Here is an 18,396-nt window from a genome sequence, read left to right on the forward strand (position 1 = left end):
GATGTACTCAATAATAACAAATGAGAAAACATTAACCCGAAGCGGTCAACTATCCATAAAGGTGATTTACTTCTGACATAAGCAGGGCTAAACTGCCTCGGAATTATCAGTCACAGCTGTGATTAAAAGTTATCTTTCGTGCTATCAGCTGTGAACCTGCGCTTTTAAACTAATCAATCTTCTTTTCACGGCCACAGCACAACAACAATAATGCATATTTTTGGAGTTCAAATATTGTGCTTATTTCGCGCTTTAAAAAAAAAGGCGTTTTGATTGGGATTTTATTTATTTGTCATAAAATAGTTAAAAGTCACAATGTGTCATTGAATTAGCACCATTTAAACATTAAAACACTAATACACTTAATACACAACTCTGACGAACGCATTCTTAATTCCAAACTTAATCATAGCCAAGTACGGGAAATATTTATCGATAAAGTACGCATTGACGGTGAACAAAATATTAAAATACCACCGAATGATGGGAACGTACAGCAGCACCTCGTTTATGTACAGGATCATGCACAAGATGTATCTGCTGTGCCAACCCATCTTCTCGTAGGCGGGTTGCGTGCTGCCATCGTTCGTCGGCTCATCCTTCCAGTAGTAATGGCCGGGAACGCCCGCCAACCGTCGGGTCAGAAACATGAACGCGTTGTAGTCCAGAAACGTGTTGACGCACCACAGCCCATCGATCATGGCGTTCGTCATCTGGACAAACTCCGTGCTGACGGTCTGCAGAGCCGGTCGCAGAATTTGCTCCAGCACCAGCGTCATGCGCTGCTTCGAGCTGGTCAGGTCTTCCGTGCAAATGTTGAACCTTGACAAACAAAAAAAAATCTGTAGAAAATTTGCTTGATTTTGAAATTAAATATAGTTATACCGATCCTCAAGCCCCAACATGTAGCCAATAGTTCTCCAGAAATGAACAAAACCTTCCATTCCTGCTTCGTCATAGCGGATCCCTAGCATTTGATAGCTCAACGCCACAAATCTAATAAAGAAAGGTCCAGCTAACTTTAAAAAAAAGAGTTAATGGTTATTTAATGTCTTACCCTACGAAACCAAACTGCGTAATGGCTACATCTTTCTGAGAAACTAACATTTTGGAATTTTGCTTGTTGGCTTGTTTGCCACTGGCGGCATGGATGCGTCGAACGTACTCCAGCGACTTCCATGATCTGGAACAAAAAAAAAAGATTTCTTATAACCTTTTAGCCCTGCCCATTTATATCTGGCCTCGACAATGGGGTGTTATCTAAAAAAACGCAAAATCAGTCTTAAAATTTCAAACAAACAAAATTATATGGCTTGTGTGAATCGAGGAGGCATGATGGATTCTCAAATCGAAAAACCAAACCGTCACCCAGAAAGGGATGACGGGAAGCGTTGTTGCTTCACTTTTTAAGGGGATAAGGGAAATTCTCCACGGTACCCCCAAATAAGAATCGCATGGAGTTGGACGGTTTTTACGAAGAACTTCGTCTTGGGTTCTATACGAGGTAGCAATCCAAAACAAGAACATATGATTTGTTGTTTAAATCCTTTGTATATGTAATGTTAATTCGTCTGGATCTCACAAGCTTCGACGATCTTGTGGATTGCATGCTTACCAAATCAAAGGTGGTCAGCCAATCAGACAAAAGGGTCCTTGTTTTTTTGTTATTTATATACAGCAATTCCCCACGAAAACAGCATGGAAAAAAACAAAAGTGCTCGGATCGGGCTCAAAATTTTTGTGGGAGTTCCCTGGCCGAAATAATTAGACCCGTATTTTTTTGTTTGGCCATTAGGGTGACCTACGCCGTGTTAGGGTGGTCTGAAAAATTGCCATTTTCGTCGATTTTCGCAAAAACCACTTTTTTCGAAAAATCATAACTCCTCGCCATTTCAACCGATTTCAATTGTCTTATACGCAAATGAAAGGTGATAAGTTGGCCTTTCAAAGAAAAATAGTAAGAAGTTTCAAAAATCTAGCCTAACATATGAAAAGGGCGTATGCAACTTTAAAATGCCGTTTTGACGGTGTCTGGACCAAAGAGCCTATGTCTGGAAATAATTTTATCGGATTCCCCGGACATTTTTACATAACATACTAAAAAATGGGAGGAGTTCATTAACAGGATTCCGAGATATGATTTTTTGAAAATAAAATCCGTGTTTTCTGACGCGCCGCGCGCAAAAACCGGAGAATGACGAAATTGGCAAAAAATCAACTTTTTTCACAAAAACTGCGATAACTTAAAAATTTCAGCGATGACCTATACATGTCTGGGTACCAAAATTTTCGTAATTAAGAGACGCAACTTTTGGTACCCAGACATGTATAGGTCATCGCTGAAATTTTAAAGTTATCGCAGCTTTAGTGAAAAATGTTGATTTTTTGCCAATTTCGTCATTCTCCGGTTTTTGCGCGCGGCGCGTCAAAAAACACGAATTTTATTTTCAAAAAATCATATCTCGGAATCCTGTTAATGAACTCCTCCCATTTTTTAGTATGTTATGTAAAAATGTCCGGGGAATCTGATAAAAATATTTCCAGACATAGGCTCTTTGGTCCAGACACCGTCAAAACGGCATTTTAAAGTTTCATACGCCCTTTTCATATGTTAGGCTAGATTTTTGAAACTTCTTACTATTTTTCTTTGAAAGGTCGACTTATCACCTTTCATTTGCGTATAAGACAATTGAAATCGGTTAAAATGGCGAGGAGTTATGATTTTTCGAAAAAAGTGGTTTTTGCGAAAATCGACGAAAATGGCCATTTTTCAGACCACCCTAACACGGCGTAGGTCACCCTAACGGCCAAACAAAAAAATACGGGTCTAATTATTTCGGCCAGGGAACCCCCAGAAAAATGTTGAGCCCGATCCGAGCACTTTTGTTTTTTTCCATGCTGTTTTCGTGGGGAATTGCTGTATATATATATAGAATATATAGAATATATAGAACTTTTGAATTGTTAATTAGAATTAACCATTCATCGAGTTCAATAACGCAGGCTTGTACCAAATTATAAAATAGTTTAGCAAATTAACACTGGAACGCCCAACGCATGTCCAACTTACATGGACGCCCAAGAAACTGGTTCTCGGACATAACTCAACCAATCGGGACGATTCTTGTTTCCAGTGATTTGTAAGAATGTCCAGATGATCCTAAAATTTTGCAGAACTTTATTTAAACAAATCTGTTATTTCTGCGACCGTAAACATCGTTCACTGTTTTTAAAAGCGACTGCCTACGCGGATTTTTTTTACAACGATTTTTGGAACGATATCTTTGATCGCAAAAATTACAGATTTGATCAAATTGAGTTCTGCAAAGTTCTAGAATCATCTAGACATCCTAACAAATCACTGGAAAAAGGAATCGTCTTGATTGGTTGAGTTATGCCCGAGAACCAGCGAGTTTAAGTTACCGTTCCAACTTTTTTGGAGCCTTGGAAGTTGGAATGTTAAGCAAATGAAAAATCACTGATCCATCGAAATAACTAGTCACATTCAATTCACTCCTATAAACTATTTAATAATTCAATCAATCACAACCCGTCCCCTGAAGTACTCACTTCGATCCGGGCTTAAGCTCTTCATCATACCAATTGGTGGTGTGCAAAATAGTCAGCACGTAGCGTTTGTATGCCGTCATGGGCGACGAGGAGCGTCGGGTGAAGATCAGGATCTCCAGAATCGACGGGATGGCCAGTACCGAGATCAGGCCGCACAGGGCAGCCGTCACGATTCCCGGCCGGTTGTCTTGGTAGAACTGCTGGCCACTGTCGGTTGACGATGAAATTGTTTTAATTTTCACTCGATGTTTTTGTTACTGCTATTAATATACCGTTTAAATTTGGCCTCGTCGTACCACGAAGGAAGCTGGATCTCATACGTACTAACGTCATCATCGATCGGCTTTGTCGCCCCATCGTTGTACAGATTTTCGATGTAACGTGAATTCACTGAATCTAAAAACAGGCCATGAATTCGTAGTCAGCTTGTGGGAACTAACAAACTGCTAGATCAGCTTACTTGTCATGATAACCGACCGGACTGGTACCACACTCACGCAACACGAGCTTTGTTTACTGGACCGCGAACTCAACGTTCATACCTGCACACTGCCCACGATTCACTGAACTGAGCTACTCGAGAGTTGGCTACTTTTGTTGATTTATTGAGAGCTTGAGTAGTAGAGAAGGTTAACCTTCAATTTTTATTTACCGCTGAACGATTTGGATAACTTGTGTTTTTGCATTTAGTGAAACTAAAATTATCAAATTTTCACTTAATTATTCAAATAAGAAACACAATATTTAAAATGTAACATTTGCGAATGCTGAAAAAAATAGACTTGGTTTAATGGTGCAAAAATTAAAACCCTGCCATCTTTATCACAAAACTAAGCATGTATTGCGCGAGTCTTCATCAGTCTCGATGTGAGTGTGTTTCTTATTTCACTAATGAAATAAGAAAAAATAATATTGTTTGTCTGTATTGCTAGGCATAGCCATATCACACTTATATGGGAAAATTGAAAATGATAAAAATCAAAACAGCAACACACTTTTTATGTCCCTTTTAAGGTCTCAAACAACCTCCTAAAATTTGGGAGCGATTGGTTAAGCCCACAATTGGCGCAAAGCGAATGAAATTTGTGTGGAAATTACTATGGGGAAACTTGCATTTTCACATTTTTTAATTTACAAAATTCATGTTTTATTATTTTATGATGTGCTCCCTCCGTGTACGCACGAGAGCATGCAGCTAGTGCTCAGTGCTCCATCGTTTTTTCGATTTTTTTCGCCGTAATTGATTGTGGTTACCCGCGAGTTTGCTTCTCCAGCATGCCAAAGGCCGGCCGTGGCCGTGGCAGTTCGAGTGCGGCCTCGAAAAACCCGCGAAGTTCGTCTACCGGCCGTGTGCAAAAAGGTAAACAAACCAACGCCGTGTCGACCGCCATCGCGCAGGGGAGCGTGAGCGCAGAAGGAATCGACAAAAAGTTACTACACCCCGGATATGTTCCAAGATCACCAGTGCGAACCCGTTCGGGTACCTCCGGTGCCACGACCAGTGGCACATCAACATCCGCCAACATTCCCATCAGGAACGAGTTCCAGATGCTGAGCGACGACGAAGAAAACAACAACAACACCGACGGTAGCACCACTACCGACGACGACGACGACGATGTTCGTGCACGGAAAAAAGTGCCGACGCCAAAAAAGAATAATTCTCCAACGGAACGAAGACCACCTCCAATTTTTGTTTTGGACACGTTGGCGGACGATGTTGACGAGTTGCTGGAAGGCCTCGGATATTGTCTGAAAATCGGTAAGTCGGCAGTGCAAGTGATCACACTGAATAAAAAGAGCTTCGACCAGGTGTTTGAAGAATTGAAGCGTAGCAACTTCAACTTCTACACATTCAACCCCGAGAAGCCCCCTGTTAAGGACGTCTTGCAGGGTTACCAAGACCGTCCGATCTCCGACCTGAAGGGTCACCTTTCGGACGCCGGAATAAAACCGCGGGAGATTAAAGTGCTCTCGCGCAAGACAACGGTAACAGGTACACACACACTGTACCTGTTGTACTTCGACCGCGGCACCGTCAAGATCCAAGACCTGCGGTGGACTAAGACGTTGGACGGTTTTTGGGTAAACTGGTGGTTTTACACCAAGAACCCGACGGACGTAGCGCAATGCAACCGTTGCCAGAAATTCGGCCACGGCTCGCGGAACTGCAACCTCCGGCCCCGCTGCGTGAAGTGCGGTGAGTCACACCTCTCGGAGGCGTGCGCACTGCCACGAAAGGCGGACTTGGGGGACAAGGCAGAACAAACCAAGCCGCGCGTAAAGTGCGCGAACTGTGACGGTAACCATACCGGCAATTACCGCGGATGCATCGCGCGCAAGGCCTACCTCGAGGAGCAGGAAAAGAGAAAGAAGAAAGCAGCAGCGTCCCACTCTCCTCAGCGAAGTACGAGCGCAGCCGTTCCTGCAGCTGGACAGCTTACGGTTCCAGCGGAAAACTCAACGTTCCCTCCTGGTTGGGGGCGTTCGTTCGCCAGCGTGGTCGCTGCCGGTAGCGGCAGTACGGCCCAGCAAGAAGTCACCGGGGAAGATCTCTTCACCCTGCCGGAGTTCTTTGCTCTCGCGGGAGAGATGATGACGCGGTTTCGGAGCTGCCGGAACAAGGCAGAACAATTCCTGGCCCTTGGGGAACTGATGATCAAACACATCTACAAAGGATAAATTATCTGTGATCTAGATATAAGCTTTCTCTTCCTCTATCCCCTTTCCTTTGCAATTTCTGTAAGTTTTTTTTTATAGTTTTTTCTTACTCTTGCTAGTGCCTTAATTGAAGAAATAATTTTTCCTAAATGGATTATGATGCAACACACAGCTGTAAGGAACTCCAAAACTCTGTTATGCACTTCAAATAACTCATTGTATCTTGATTATTCACCAATAAAACCGAATTGAATTGAATATTATTTTATGAAACTAACACCTTAAAAGTATAACCCTGGATGTCCTGAACAACTCTCCCGAAGACAGTATGGTGCTAAACTGCCCCTGATCGCATAAATGTCCCATATGCATTTTCATCGATTTCGAGTTATTGATGCAGTTTGGTTCAAAATTGTGTGCTCTTTCGAAAGAGCCTATAACATCCAGTACTTTGCTCTAGAAATCAGGAGGAAATCCATTTTTTTGCGAAAACTTAACACGTAGCCTTATGTATGGGACAAACTTCAAATGCGTTTTTCTCAGCTTGCTGTTTTTGCATATGGGACATTTATGCGAACATGGGCAGAAGTGCGTAAAAAAAAAAGATACAGAGTTTTTAAAAGTTGTGTATTGAAACTATCAGTGAAACTCACATTTTCTGCCAACATTGCCAAAGGAACCATGAAATACAAAACAAACATAATTGTTCTTATATTTTGATGAACCTTACGTAAAATCGTTATGAAACAATGTTCAGAAGACTTTATTAAGTTAAATTGCACTCCAATTCCTCAAAAATATTCTAGTTAGCGAAAGTTTCCGCTTGGCTTGGCAGTGTTGGCAAAAAGTATGATTTTTACCGATTATTTCAAAATGTCTCTTTTACGACAAGTTCTCGAGGTGGCCGTGACCATTAGGTCAAATAATAAGACTCGCCGTAACAAATTAAAACTTAGACTTTTTATTACACACGACTAACCGCAATGGCGGTCTAGCTAAGATTGACGCACAAAAGACGAACACGTTAAAAATTATCACTCCTAGCTTCCGGCGTCGTTCATCTGTCATCTCTCGGATGAGAGCGAAGAGCCCAGCGGCGAAGTTCTGGTAGCGCTGCAGTGCGCCCAGAAACTCAGGTCCGGTTCGTCACAACATCTCCCCCTAGTAGCGAAGGTACGGGTTGAAGCGCACAGGAGGTTTTCGTACCCGCGAAGAACGCCGTGGCTGCTGCACAGGTGGCTGTGCAGTTGGAGTACTCGCTACTGCAGACTCGAAGCTGGAAGATGAGGTTGACGTCGAGGATGAGGACGAGGACGTCGAGGCCGGAGACAAGTCCGGGCTGGAGCGAACCTCAGGAAGGGACGGCGACAACGACGGGAAGTCAAAACCGTGGAAATCCTCGCTCAGCGTCGTTTGGTTCGGGGACGCTGTAGGCGGCGGCGACGCGTTGGCGGTTGTGACCAGGTCCCAAGCGTCGAGCAGAACGTCCATCGGTAGTTGTTTCTGCTTAGCCGGCTGGCTCGTTCCAGGTGCTTGGCCAGGGCTCGAAGTCGCTCGGTTCTTGATCTGGTTGATGTGCGACCGCACAAGACGGTCTCCGTCGCCCAACACGTTGTACATCACTCGACCGACTTTCTCGATGACTACACCCGGAAGCCAACTCCAGGTGTTCTTGGCGTAGACCTTCACAAACACGGCGTCGCCTCGGTTGAGGGACCGTGTCTTAACTTCTGGCAGCTGGACTGGTTCAGGTGGTTTGCTCGGCGGAGGACGAAGTAGTTCCAGACAAGTCCTGACACGTCGACCGAACATCACTTCAGATGGCGAGAGGCCATCCGGTGCTGATTGGTTTGGAGTACTTCGGTAAGTCAGCAGAAAAGTGTCCAGTGCAGCGTCCATTTTTCCTCTCCCCTCTCGAATCTTTTTCACCGCGCGCTTGAACGTATCGACAAAACGTTCTGCCTGACCGTTAGACTGGGGGTGAAACGGGGCAGTGGTGACGTGGTCGATCCCGTTTTCGGCGCAGAACTGCGCGAACTCGGCGCTGGTGAACTGGGTTCCGTTATCCGATACCAGCTTTTCCGGCATCCCCAGACGTGCGAACAAGCTTCGCAGGATGGCAATCGTTGCGATGCTTGTGATCCGGCGTGTCTGCACAATCTCTGGCCACTTGGTGTAGGAGTCGATGACCAGCAGAAAGTACTCACCATCGATCGGCCCGGCGTAGTCGACATGGACGCGCTGCCACGGACGTGCTGATTTCGGCCAGGGGATCGGAGGGGCGTGCGCCGGTGCCTTGGAAGCAGCGGCACAGTGTGGACACGTTCGCACGTAATCAGCAATCTCGACGTCCAGCGAAGGCCAGTACACGTAGCTGCGGGCCACAGCTTTCATGCGGCCGATTCCAGGGTGGCCTTGGTGGAGTTGGTCGAGACATCGCTTGCGCAGGTGAGAGGGAACCACGAGACGGTCGCAGAAGAGAATGCACCCCTGCAGGGTCGTGAGCGAATCGCTCTGGTTGTGGAACCGCTTGAGCTCACGGTCGGCGCTGGCAGGCAGTGCTTTGGGCCAGCCTTCTTGGACGTACCGGTAGACCTTGTTCAGGACCGGATCCGTGTGGGTGCTATCTCGTACCGTCTTGAAGCTGAGGGGCAAAACGTCGAACGACTCGAACGCTGCTGATCGGACGTCATCCTCGAGTGTGACGGCTGCAATCACGTAGTCTTCGTCGGGTTTCACGTGGCGGTTGATCAGCCGAGACAGGATGTCGGCATGTCCAAACTTGTCCGTGGCCACGTACTCGATGGTGAAGTCGTACATGAGCAGCATTAGGGCCCAGCGCTGCAACCGGTTGGCGGTGTACACTGGAATGCCTTTGGGTGACCCGAAGATGCGCAAGAGCGGGGCATGGTCCGTCTGCAGCCGGAAGTGCCGGCCGAACACCATGCGATGGAACTTGGTGATCGCAAAGATGATGGCAAGTCCTTCTCGATCGATCTGGCTGTAGTTGCGTTCGGCGGGTGCTAGTGCTCTCGACGCGTGCTGCACGACCTTGACTGACCCGTCCGGGAAGCGATGGCTGATGGTCGCTCCGAGGCCGATCGACGACGCGTCTGCTGAGACGATGATCTCCAGGGCCGGATTGTAGTGCGTCAGCAGAAGGTCGGATGAGAGGATCTCCTTGAACTTGTTGAAGGCACGTTCGCAATCGGGCGTCCAATCGAACTTGGCGCCCGCCTTCAGCAGTTCGTCCAGGGGGTAGCGGAGCGCTCGCATGTTGGGGACAAACTTTCCATAGTAATTTATTGCCCCAAGGAAAGAGCGCACTCCGGACACGTCGGTTGGAGCCGGCATCATCTTGATGGACTCGATCTTCGCGGGATCCGGACGTGTACCATGCTGGTCCAGCAGGTGCCCCAAATACTTGATCTGCTTGCGACCGAACGAGCACTTTTCAAGTCGGACTGTGAATCCGAAGTCTTCCAAGCGTTGAAAAAGTGCGTTGAGGTTATGCCAGTGTTCTTCTTCTGTCGCTCCGCCAACTACGATGTCGTCGATGTACCCGCAGGTCTGCTTGAGTCCAGCCAACATAGTTTCCACTATTTGCTGGAACGCCCCAGGTGCGGGTTTGACTCCGGGCGCAAGACGGTTGACCTTGTAGATGCCCCGGTGAGTGTTGATCGACAGGAGTAGGCTCGAAACATCATCGACCTCCACTTGTAGGTAGGAGTCTGACATGTCGATAATGCTGAAAAACTTGCAGCTGGAGAGCTTCATGAAGATGTCCTGCGGCAGCGGAAGGGGGTACTGGTTCGGCTGCAGAGCCGCGTTCAGCCCGGTAGAATAGTCCCCGCAGATCCGGATTGTGCCGTTCGCCTTGCGGACGACTACGATTGGAGCGGCCCACTCCGAGTAGTCGACAGGCGAGATGATGTTTAACCGCTCCAGGCGGTCGAGCTCCTCGTCCACGGCGCTGTACATGGCGTATGCGACCGGACGCTTTGGGCGGAACACTGGCTTCTGGTCAGGCTTGAGCTCCAACTTCACTTGTGTCTTGGTGCAGCGGCCCAGTGTCGTGCTGAACACCGAAGGATACGCCGTCTTGAGACGACCAACGATTGAAGTGGAGGACGTTTCCCCGACCTGGCGGCAGAACACGTTCATCGGGACCGCATCCAGCTGGAACTTCTCGATCAGGTCCAGTCCCATGATGTGCAGGTCCTGGTTCACCACAAACACTACACCCATTTCCGACACACCGTTCACTGTGATCGAACAATCAAACTCGGACTCAAGTTTGAGAGGATCACCAGATGCAGATTTAGCGTTCACTTTTGGTGGTCTTGTGGGTGGTTTCCCGAGCCTCTTCCAGGTCTCGCTGGACACAACACTAATGTCCGACGCAGTGTCGAACTGCAACTTCACGGAAACGCCGTTTAATGTCACTGGCACAAATTTCCGTCTTTCTTTTATTGAGTTCACTTGCACTATTTTTGTTTCCACTGTGACACTGTTTGTTTTTGTTTTTCTTTTCCCTTTCTTCGCTGTGCGGCAGTAGCCCTCCTTATGCCCGTAGCGGCTGCACTCCGAGCACTGATGGGACTTGAAATGGCAATCCCGATTGTAGTGCATTGCACCACAGTTCCAACACGGGCCAGGCGGAACTTTTTCACCCTCGCCGTGCGGGGTCTTCCTGCCTCCGGGATGCTGTTGACGTTGACGGAACTCGCGCGGCGCCTGCCTCTGGGCCCACTGCCGAGGTTCCTGGGACGGCTTGTGGAACTGCTGCTGCTTACGGATGACGTGAACCGAACTTCCGGGTTTCTCGATCATGGCAGTGTCGTGACGAAGCGTCAAAAGGCGTTGGCACTCCGACGACAGCTGCTCGAGCGTAACATCCGTCTTCTCCTCGATGCGAGTTAGCAGCCTTGTCCGTATTTCTCCGTCCGCTTCGTCCTTAAGACCGCACACGAACATCAAACACTTAAACTCCTCCTCCGACATCTTGCCCAGCTCGAACTCCACACAGTTCTTGTTGATTCGGCAGGCGTACGCTACGTAATCCTCGGTCGCTCCCTTGGCAAGTTGCAGACAGCGGAACCGTTTGCTGATAGTGGATTCCGTGGTGCCAAACAACTTCCCGAGCTTCTCGACGGTTTGCTCGAAGGAGTAGAAACTGGCGGCTTGCGGCAGAATGAAGCTCAAATAGCGTTCGTGCTCCACAGTGCCGAGTTTCCGCATCAGCAAGCGTACTTTTGCCGGATCATCCAGTCTTGCAGCATCCTTATCAAACAGGTCTTTGTAGCGTGAGAACCAAGCGTTGAAGGTTATGTTGTTCTCGCTGTCGTACCGGAACTCTTTGACGTTTCCCGCTAGCGAGTCAAGGACTGCTTCGGGGTTCGGCGGTACGTGCACCTGGATGTTGCGGAGGATGTTGCCTTGCTGCTGCATGAAATTCCTTTGCTGCTCCTGGACCAGATGGTTGTTCTGGAGGAGCTGGTTGGTGATGGCTTGTTGCTGTTGAAGCTGGTGCAAAATCTGCGCGATGACGACGTCCGTCGGCAGCGGCTGCTGCTGCTGCTGTTGCTGCTGTAACAGCTGCTGCTGTTGCACGTTCGGAGGGACCGGCGCAGGCTGATTGTCGTCGACCCCGGACATGTCGTCGTCGAGCATTGACCGCTTCCGCTTTTTCCGCGTGGGTGACGCGATGTTCCCGGTTAAATTCCGACGAAATCCGGACAACTTCGCGCACACGAACTATCGTCGCCACTTTTACGACAAGTTCTCGAGGTGGCCGTGACCATTAGGTCAAATAATAAGACTCGCCGTAACAAATTAAAACTTAGACTTTTTATTACACACGACTAACCGCAATGGCGGTCTAGCTAAGATTGACGCACAAAAGACGAACACGTTAAAATATCACTCCTAGCTTCCGGCGTCGTTCATCTGTCATCTCTCGGATGAGAGCGAAGAGCCCAGCGGCGAAGTTCTGGTAGCGCTGCAGTGCGCCCAGAAACTCAGGTCCGGTTCGTCACAACAGTCTCTCTTAAGCCCTAAAAGGGACCCAAAAAATGTGTTGCTGAAAAAATCAATTTTCGATTCCACCCTACTGGATCATCTTTCGCGATCTGCGCCTTTTTTAAATTAGCATATCAGTATGTTGAAATGATACACACGATAGTTTTGAAACTAATCAAAGTTTAGGAATATTTGGAAGTTCATACAAAAAAGAATTCCGATGTGCTTAAAAACAAAACAAAAATTTTAATTCAGTTTACGACTTTAAATTTAGTAAAGCACAATCCAATTTAAAAATTTAAACCAATCAATCTCAGCAAGGGTATTAATCATTGAAAATATTTTATTATTCTTCTATACATTTACGCAAAGTCATTCAAATTAAAAAATCGAGTACTTCAAGTTATAGTTTAATGTCTCCTGAACAAGTAACTGTAAAAATGTTGCCCATAATATTTTTGTGGCTTAAAACATCAGAATGATTTAATTTGTTTGTCGTCAGTACTTTTTGGGGCTGAACTGTACGCGAAAAAAGTTTGCCACGTGCTTCGCTGCCCATAATTGAAAATTCGGCTATTATGCCAAATCAAGTATTCCGAGAAAAACGCGTTTTAGTGTTTGTCACAAAATCTCCGTCAAGGCAATTTCCCATAAGAGTGGCATATTAGCCGTTTGGTTTTTCGCATCGGCAGCCAAGTCTAAACACTATTTCAGTGAAATTCAAGTTCCAGGAGATGCGTTGGAACATCCTCTACAGCCTGGTGCTAATATCTCGTTTTTGCCAAAAGTGGATATTAGCCGTTTTTTCAATGGTGGGCAGTTCGGAATTTCAACCAATCAGAAAATGGTTCGAAAAAAGGTACACTGAAGGTCGGATCCTAAGAGCAGTATGCCCAAAATAGGGGCAGGAAATGTTTTAGTTTATCGGATGATTACAGCGATATGAGTTTTTTTTATCAGAAAAATTGTGAAAGCCTTAGCATTAACAAACCTACTATAGATGTAAAATTATGTGTACTCAAATGTAGGCCCACAATAGGGACAGCTTCTAAAAAATCTTAGTGTATTTAATACAATAATTAGATTGTATTAGATTACAGATACATTTTGAATGATTTTTGACAAAAAACACACAACATAATTTGGGTTTCCCCACAATTTCCATACAAAACAAATCTTTTTTGTATGGAGCGTGGAAAATGCAAAAACATAGGTATTAGCTTATTAAAAAGTTACAACGCACAATTTTTTTCTGGGCTGAGCCTCAATATTATTTTACTTTTAGAAACTTTTCATCTCGAGTTTCGAACTTATGACATTTGAGTTATGAATCTACATAATTGACGAACATCTGATTCAGGCATATCATAATTTATGTAAAATTTAGTGAAATTTGAGGAATAATTGTTGTAAAACCGTGTGTAAAACCCTTTTGCAATGATTTAACAAAACTGTTAAAAACTGCAATTTTTTGTTCTCTAATATTTAAATGTCAAAAATGAAAAAATACATAGGATTATCTAAAAAAAATTCAGCTAATCAAAGTATTCTCAGTCTTATAGATTGTAATAACGTAATTCAATTTATTGCATACTATTTTTTTCACAGTTGGCCCGCAAGCTCATGTTAGCTTCAAATTTGGCCCGCCATTCAAAAACTTTGAGCACCCCTGGTATAGATTAACCGATTGATTCCCGAAAGTTGGTGAAACATTTCACACTTTTCAAGATTTTCACCTAAACTCCCAAGCTTGAGAAAAAGGAAAAGAATATGTATAGAAATTTCGCCTTTTTCTCGTGCTTGGGATTTTAGGTGTTTAATCATAATGCTTTGATCTATTCGACAAAGTTGAAGAGAATTACATTTCCTATGAGAATCTCACTTGTGAGACAATTCCTATGCAATCGGCGCCACTTGCTGATAAAAGCGTTTAAAATTTAGTTTCTCCAAAAAAAAAATCGATTAACGCATACAAGCTTAACACTCGAGTATCAAAGGGTAAATGTTCCACAATTTTGTTCATTTTTGGCACAGAGGCTTAAAAAAGCCCAAAAAACAAAACTGATCTTGTGAAGCAAAGTTTTGAAAAAACGTCCCATATTCTTTGCACTCGAACGGGGCAGTCTATATTTCAATGCGGATCCAATAGGTATAATGTTTTAGATAAGACTACAGACATCACAGTGACACTTGTATTTTGATAAATCATATCATCATTACGCAGCACAACTGGCAAATTTTAGGCACCATGAAATTCCAGCATGAACCTTATCAATCAGCTGAACATTGACCCAGTCCCATGAAAGATAAACCTTAGTCACTTACTTCGATCCGGGGACGAGTTCCTCCTCGTACCAGTTCATCGTGTGCCGGATGGTCTGCACGTAGCGTCGGTACGCCTTCAAAGGCGTGGACGACCGGCCGGTGAAGATCAACACTTCCAAGCTGGTCGGAATGGCCAACACGGCGATCAGCCCGCACAGTCCGGCCGTCAGCATGCAAGCCCGGTTCGTGGTGTAAAACTGTTGTCCACTAAAGTAAAGCGAAGGAGAACCGGTTTTGGCTGATTGTTGCTCATGTTAGGTGCTCTTTGCTGTTACCGCTTAAATTTCTCCTCGTCAAACCACGGCGGGTAGTGCATCTCGTACGTGTCCACATCTGCGTCCACCGGAATTGTCCCGGCATCGTTCAGCAGATCTTCAATGTATCGCTGATTTGGGTCTGTAATGGTAGATTTGAAGATCATCAGTTTTGAGTTCATGATTTGTATGAGCTATCACTCACTTTCAGATTTGCTGGTTCCTGAACGCATAACTGATTTAACTCTTTTTGAATAAACTGAAAAGCTTTGGTGCGATCAATGATCATGCCTCAATGGTTGCACGTGATACACTGAGCATAATAGCAGAAAAAGATGTGGAAATGGTCGAAAAATATTACATAGATCAGCTGAAGAAATGCCGTTTAAAGTAAGTCTGTCTCATATGCAAAACCGTAAAATGAACATTGATTTTTATTAAATATTTAGGCAGGACCAATGCTTGAAAAGCGATCCCTCCTCGAATGGGACTGCTCGATATTTGATAGAATTTCCTGTCAGCGATTGATTCCGAAAACGAAATTTGATCGCTGACACACAGCACCTATCATGATCGTCATTGCTTGGTGACGCCCGAACGAGACAATGTGCTCTTTCTCTTTCTCTCGTTTTTCGTCTCTCTCTTTGCTGCTTGGTGACACAAGTCATTTGAATGCGATCATTGGAGAGATGCTCGGAATGTCGGTAGAATGTCAAACGAGTGTATTTCTAGAGGGAAGTCAATGTATGTGAACGAACGAAAGTGTCAAAATCAGGTTTTCGTGGTGAAAACGATTGGAGTGTTCTGTCACCTATCACAAACAAAGTCGAAATTTCGTAAGCACTGGGCAGGCCAGAATGTTTAATCCAGGGGTGCTCAATGTTTTTGGATGCTGGGCCAAATTTGAACCTCAAATGAGCTTGCGGGCCAAATTTACCAAATTTAAATTATTTTTAATAAACCCAAACATGCTCAAATGATTCTCAATGCAAAGGAATGCATATTAAAGTAATTTGAGCTGATTGCACTTAAATTTCGTTTTATTTTTAAGTTTTAAAGTTTATTGAAAATATATTTTAGCTCTTTTTGCTCCGTGTTTGTTCGAGCAAATTTTTTAATAATGGTGGAGGGGTGGGTTGATCGACGAAAGCTTTGTAAAATATTTGCAACAAACTTGATCCTCCGATTTTTACAATTTGTCTGCCTTTTTTTTGTTTAGATTGTTTATCGATGGAAAGTGATATTTTCATACACAAAATCCCGTATCGTACTTATCCTATAATACCTTTCACAATTTATTGCAGCAATAATGGTACTTATCAAAAGCGATAATGTTGGTTGGTTTTACACAACATCCTTACATGATGTGATGATGTTTCTCTAGCCTTGTAATAAATATATTCTTTTTTTTTTTGCATGACATGCATTTACGAGTATGTATGTTTTTGGTATCTAAAATGACTACGGCGTGGGTGCTGCTTGGATTTTCTTGCAATCAATTCACCGCAGTTTTCTGGAATGTTGATGAATGGACGATACTCTCGACTCGGTATATTTTGTCACAAAAAGCGAGTTGTATGTACTGATTAGGAGACATTAATTCATAGTGGTTTTCATTCTGCAATTCTTTACTGTTAGTCTGCTTACTGATTAATAATGGTAAATAAGATTTGTTTTGATGAGTGTTTTAAATGGTTCAATATTGGTTTAGTCTAGCGTAGTAAATTCCTTAGCTGATGTAGAATTAATTTATGTCAAATGATTTGATTAGTGGTTTAGTTGAAATGCTGTGTGTTGCTTTGAATGGGTTTAAGTTTAGTTTGGTTTGTTGATTTTTTGTTGGCGGCTTAAACGACACCGTACGGTATCTCCTTTGGCGACTTTCCGTTGCTAACCAGCCAGATGGATCCGGTTGGGGCGCTTCGAAGTAGTGGGATCAATTCCCGGGCTACGTGTTCCAACCTAAAATTAAGTAAACATCAAAATAACAGTGTAATATCTTTAAATCTTTAAATCTTAAAATCTTAAAATCTTAAAATCTTAAAATCTTAAAATCTTTAAATCTTTAAATCTTTAAATCTTTAAATCTTTAAATCTTTAAATCTTTAAATCTTTAAATCTTTAAATCTTTAAATCTTTAAATCTTTAAATCTTTAAATCTTTAAATCTTTAAATCTTTAAATCTTTAAATCTTTAAATCTTTAAATCTTTAAATCTTTAAATCTTTAAATCTTTAAATCTTTAAATCTTTAAATCTTTAAATCTTTAAATCTTTAAATCTTTAACCCAGTATAGAATATCCACATTAAAAATTCTTTCAGCAAGAAAATCAAAAACTCACTTCTGCGGCTGAAACCCGGACATGTCCAACTTCCAGGCCTTCTCGTGGGCGGGCGAGCTGAACCGCTTGTTGTGCGTGAACGAGTTCTCGATCGGGCCCGGACAGTACGCGATTGTTCGGATGTTGGTGGTGTTGAAGTGGTACGGGTCTCCGCAGGACTTTGTCAACCCCAGGATGGCATGCTTGGTAGCGGTGTAGATCGGGGTGGACAGCTGGGGCTTTACACTGACGGCGGACCCAATGTTGACCACCACGCCACCCTTGCCTCCCTTGTCCTTGGAGAGGAACTGCTGGGCCAGGAGCGTTCCCCGGATGGCCCCATTCAGGTTGACGTCCACTTCGAGCTCCCAGAATTTGTCGTTCATAATTTCCGCGTTGTTGATCACGATGTCAATGTCGTTGAAGATTGTTTTCGTGTACTGGAAAGCCTCTGCCGGGAAAAGGGAGAGTCAACGTTAAACAGGATGTTCTAGGTCAGTCACCGTCGGGTTCAACTTTTTTTCCAATATGGCCACAGTCTAGGACTTTTTCATTGCTTACCTTCAAACTGAATGTAGTCGGTCACATCGCAGTGGCAGAACAGGACGCGGTTGGCCCCAAATTCGTGCTCTAACTCTTTGGCCGTCAATTCTCCAGCATCCGAGTCCAGGTCACAGATTGACACCTGAGAGCAAATCCCCAAAGATTTTAAGACATTGACAAATTCATCCTTTTCCCCCAGAATTCCATACCTTGGCACCATGTTTCAACAGCTCTTCGCAAAAGGCCCGACCTAGGCCGGTGGCCGCACCGGTTACCAGCGCTACCTTGCTCTTTAAATCCATAATTTTGCACACACGGTGTAGCTTGTAACTTAAAACAAGCTAAAACCTCTCACTTTTCACACGCTGACCTTCGAATCCTCAAAAGTGAATGAACCTGAGCGTGATTGAAGTTGCACCGCTGCCACCCCCCTAATCGATAATGTTAATCCTTAATGAATCACAATCCTTTCGTTTTCTGCTCAAGTTTAAAACACCTAATAAATAAAACAGTCTTCGCTTAATTCACAGAACTACCACAAAAACACACCCCGCAGAAAAACTGGACCTTTATTCCGGGAAATTTGTACTATGAAAACGCATGAAAATACGCCCATGCAAAGACACCAACACCCTTCCGCGTGAGGAGGTCCTTTTTGGCAGACTGGCTGTGTGTATAGCGACGACTGTGTGTAATGTCTGG

The 18,396-nt window shown here is 44.5% G+C and overlaps 3 protein-coding genes across 4 annotated transcripts; all 3 read right to left on the reverse strand.

Annotated features, from left to right (window-relative positions):
- Positions 1-273: 273 nt before the first annotated feature.
- LOC120426947 (uncharacterized) lies at positions 274-15,028 on the reverse strand. 2 transcript variants are annotated; one of them, XM_039591772.2, is made up of 6 exons: positions 4,031-4,176; positions 3,843-3,966; positions 3,571-3,777; positions 1,058-1,183; positions 886-996; positions 274-822 (listed from the first exon to the last, which is right to left on the reverse strand). In XM_039591772.2, the coding sequence occupies exons 1-6, from the start codon at positions 4,035-4,037 to the stop codon at positions 363-365; spliced, it is 1,035 nt and encodes a 344-aa protein (XP_039447706.1). In that variant the 5' UTR covers positions 4,038-4,176; the 3' UTR covers positions 274-362. The 2 variants fall into 2 exon arrangements, with proteins under 2 accessions (XP_039447706.1, XP_039447703.1); XM_039591769.2 differs by lacking the exons at positions 3,571-3,777; positions 3,843-3,966; positions 4,031-4,176 and adding exons at positions 14,578-14,784; positions 14,853-15,028.
- On the reverse strand, positions 7,124-12,267 carry LOC128092910 (uncharacterized protein K02A2.6-like). The gene has a single exon (XM_052708065.1). It carries the CDS (start codon positions 11,902-11,904, stop codon positions 7,393-7,395), a length of 4,512 nt encoding a protein of 1,503 aa, XP_052564025.1. The 5' UTR covers positions 11,905-12,267; the 3' UTR covers positions 7,124-7,392.
- Positions 15,029-16,273: 1,245 nt separating the features above from the next.
- LOC120426949 (15-hydroxyprostaglandin dehydrogenase [NAD(+)]-like) lies at positions 16,274-18,383 on the reverse strand. The gene is made up of 4 exons (XM_039591774.2): positions 17,904-18,383; positions 17,713-17,836; positions 17,173-17,602; positions 16,274-16,793 (listed from the first exon to the last, which is right to left on the reverse strand). Exons 1-4 carry the CDS (start codon positions 17,994-17,996, stop codon positions 16,679-16,681), a joined length of 762 nt encoding a protein of 253 aa, XP_039447708.1. The 5' UTR covers positions 17,997-18,383; the 3' UTR covers positions 16,274-16,678.
- Positions 18,384-18,396: the final 13 nt, after the last annotated feature.

Source organism: Culex pipiens, chromosome 2 (genome assembly GCF_016801865.2).
Source record: "Culex pipiens pallens isolate TS chromosome 2, TS_CPP_V2, whole genome shotgun sequence".
Lineage (NCBI taxonomy): Eukaryota > Metazoa > Arthropoda > Insecta > Diptera > Culicidae > Culex > Culex pipiens.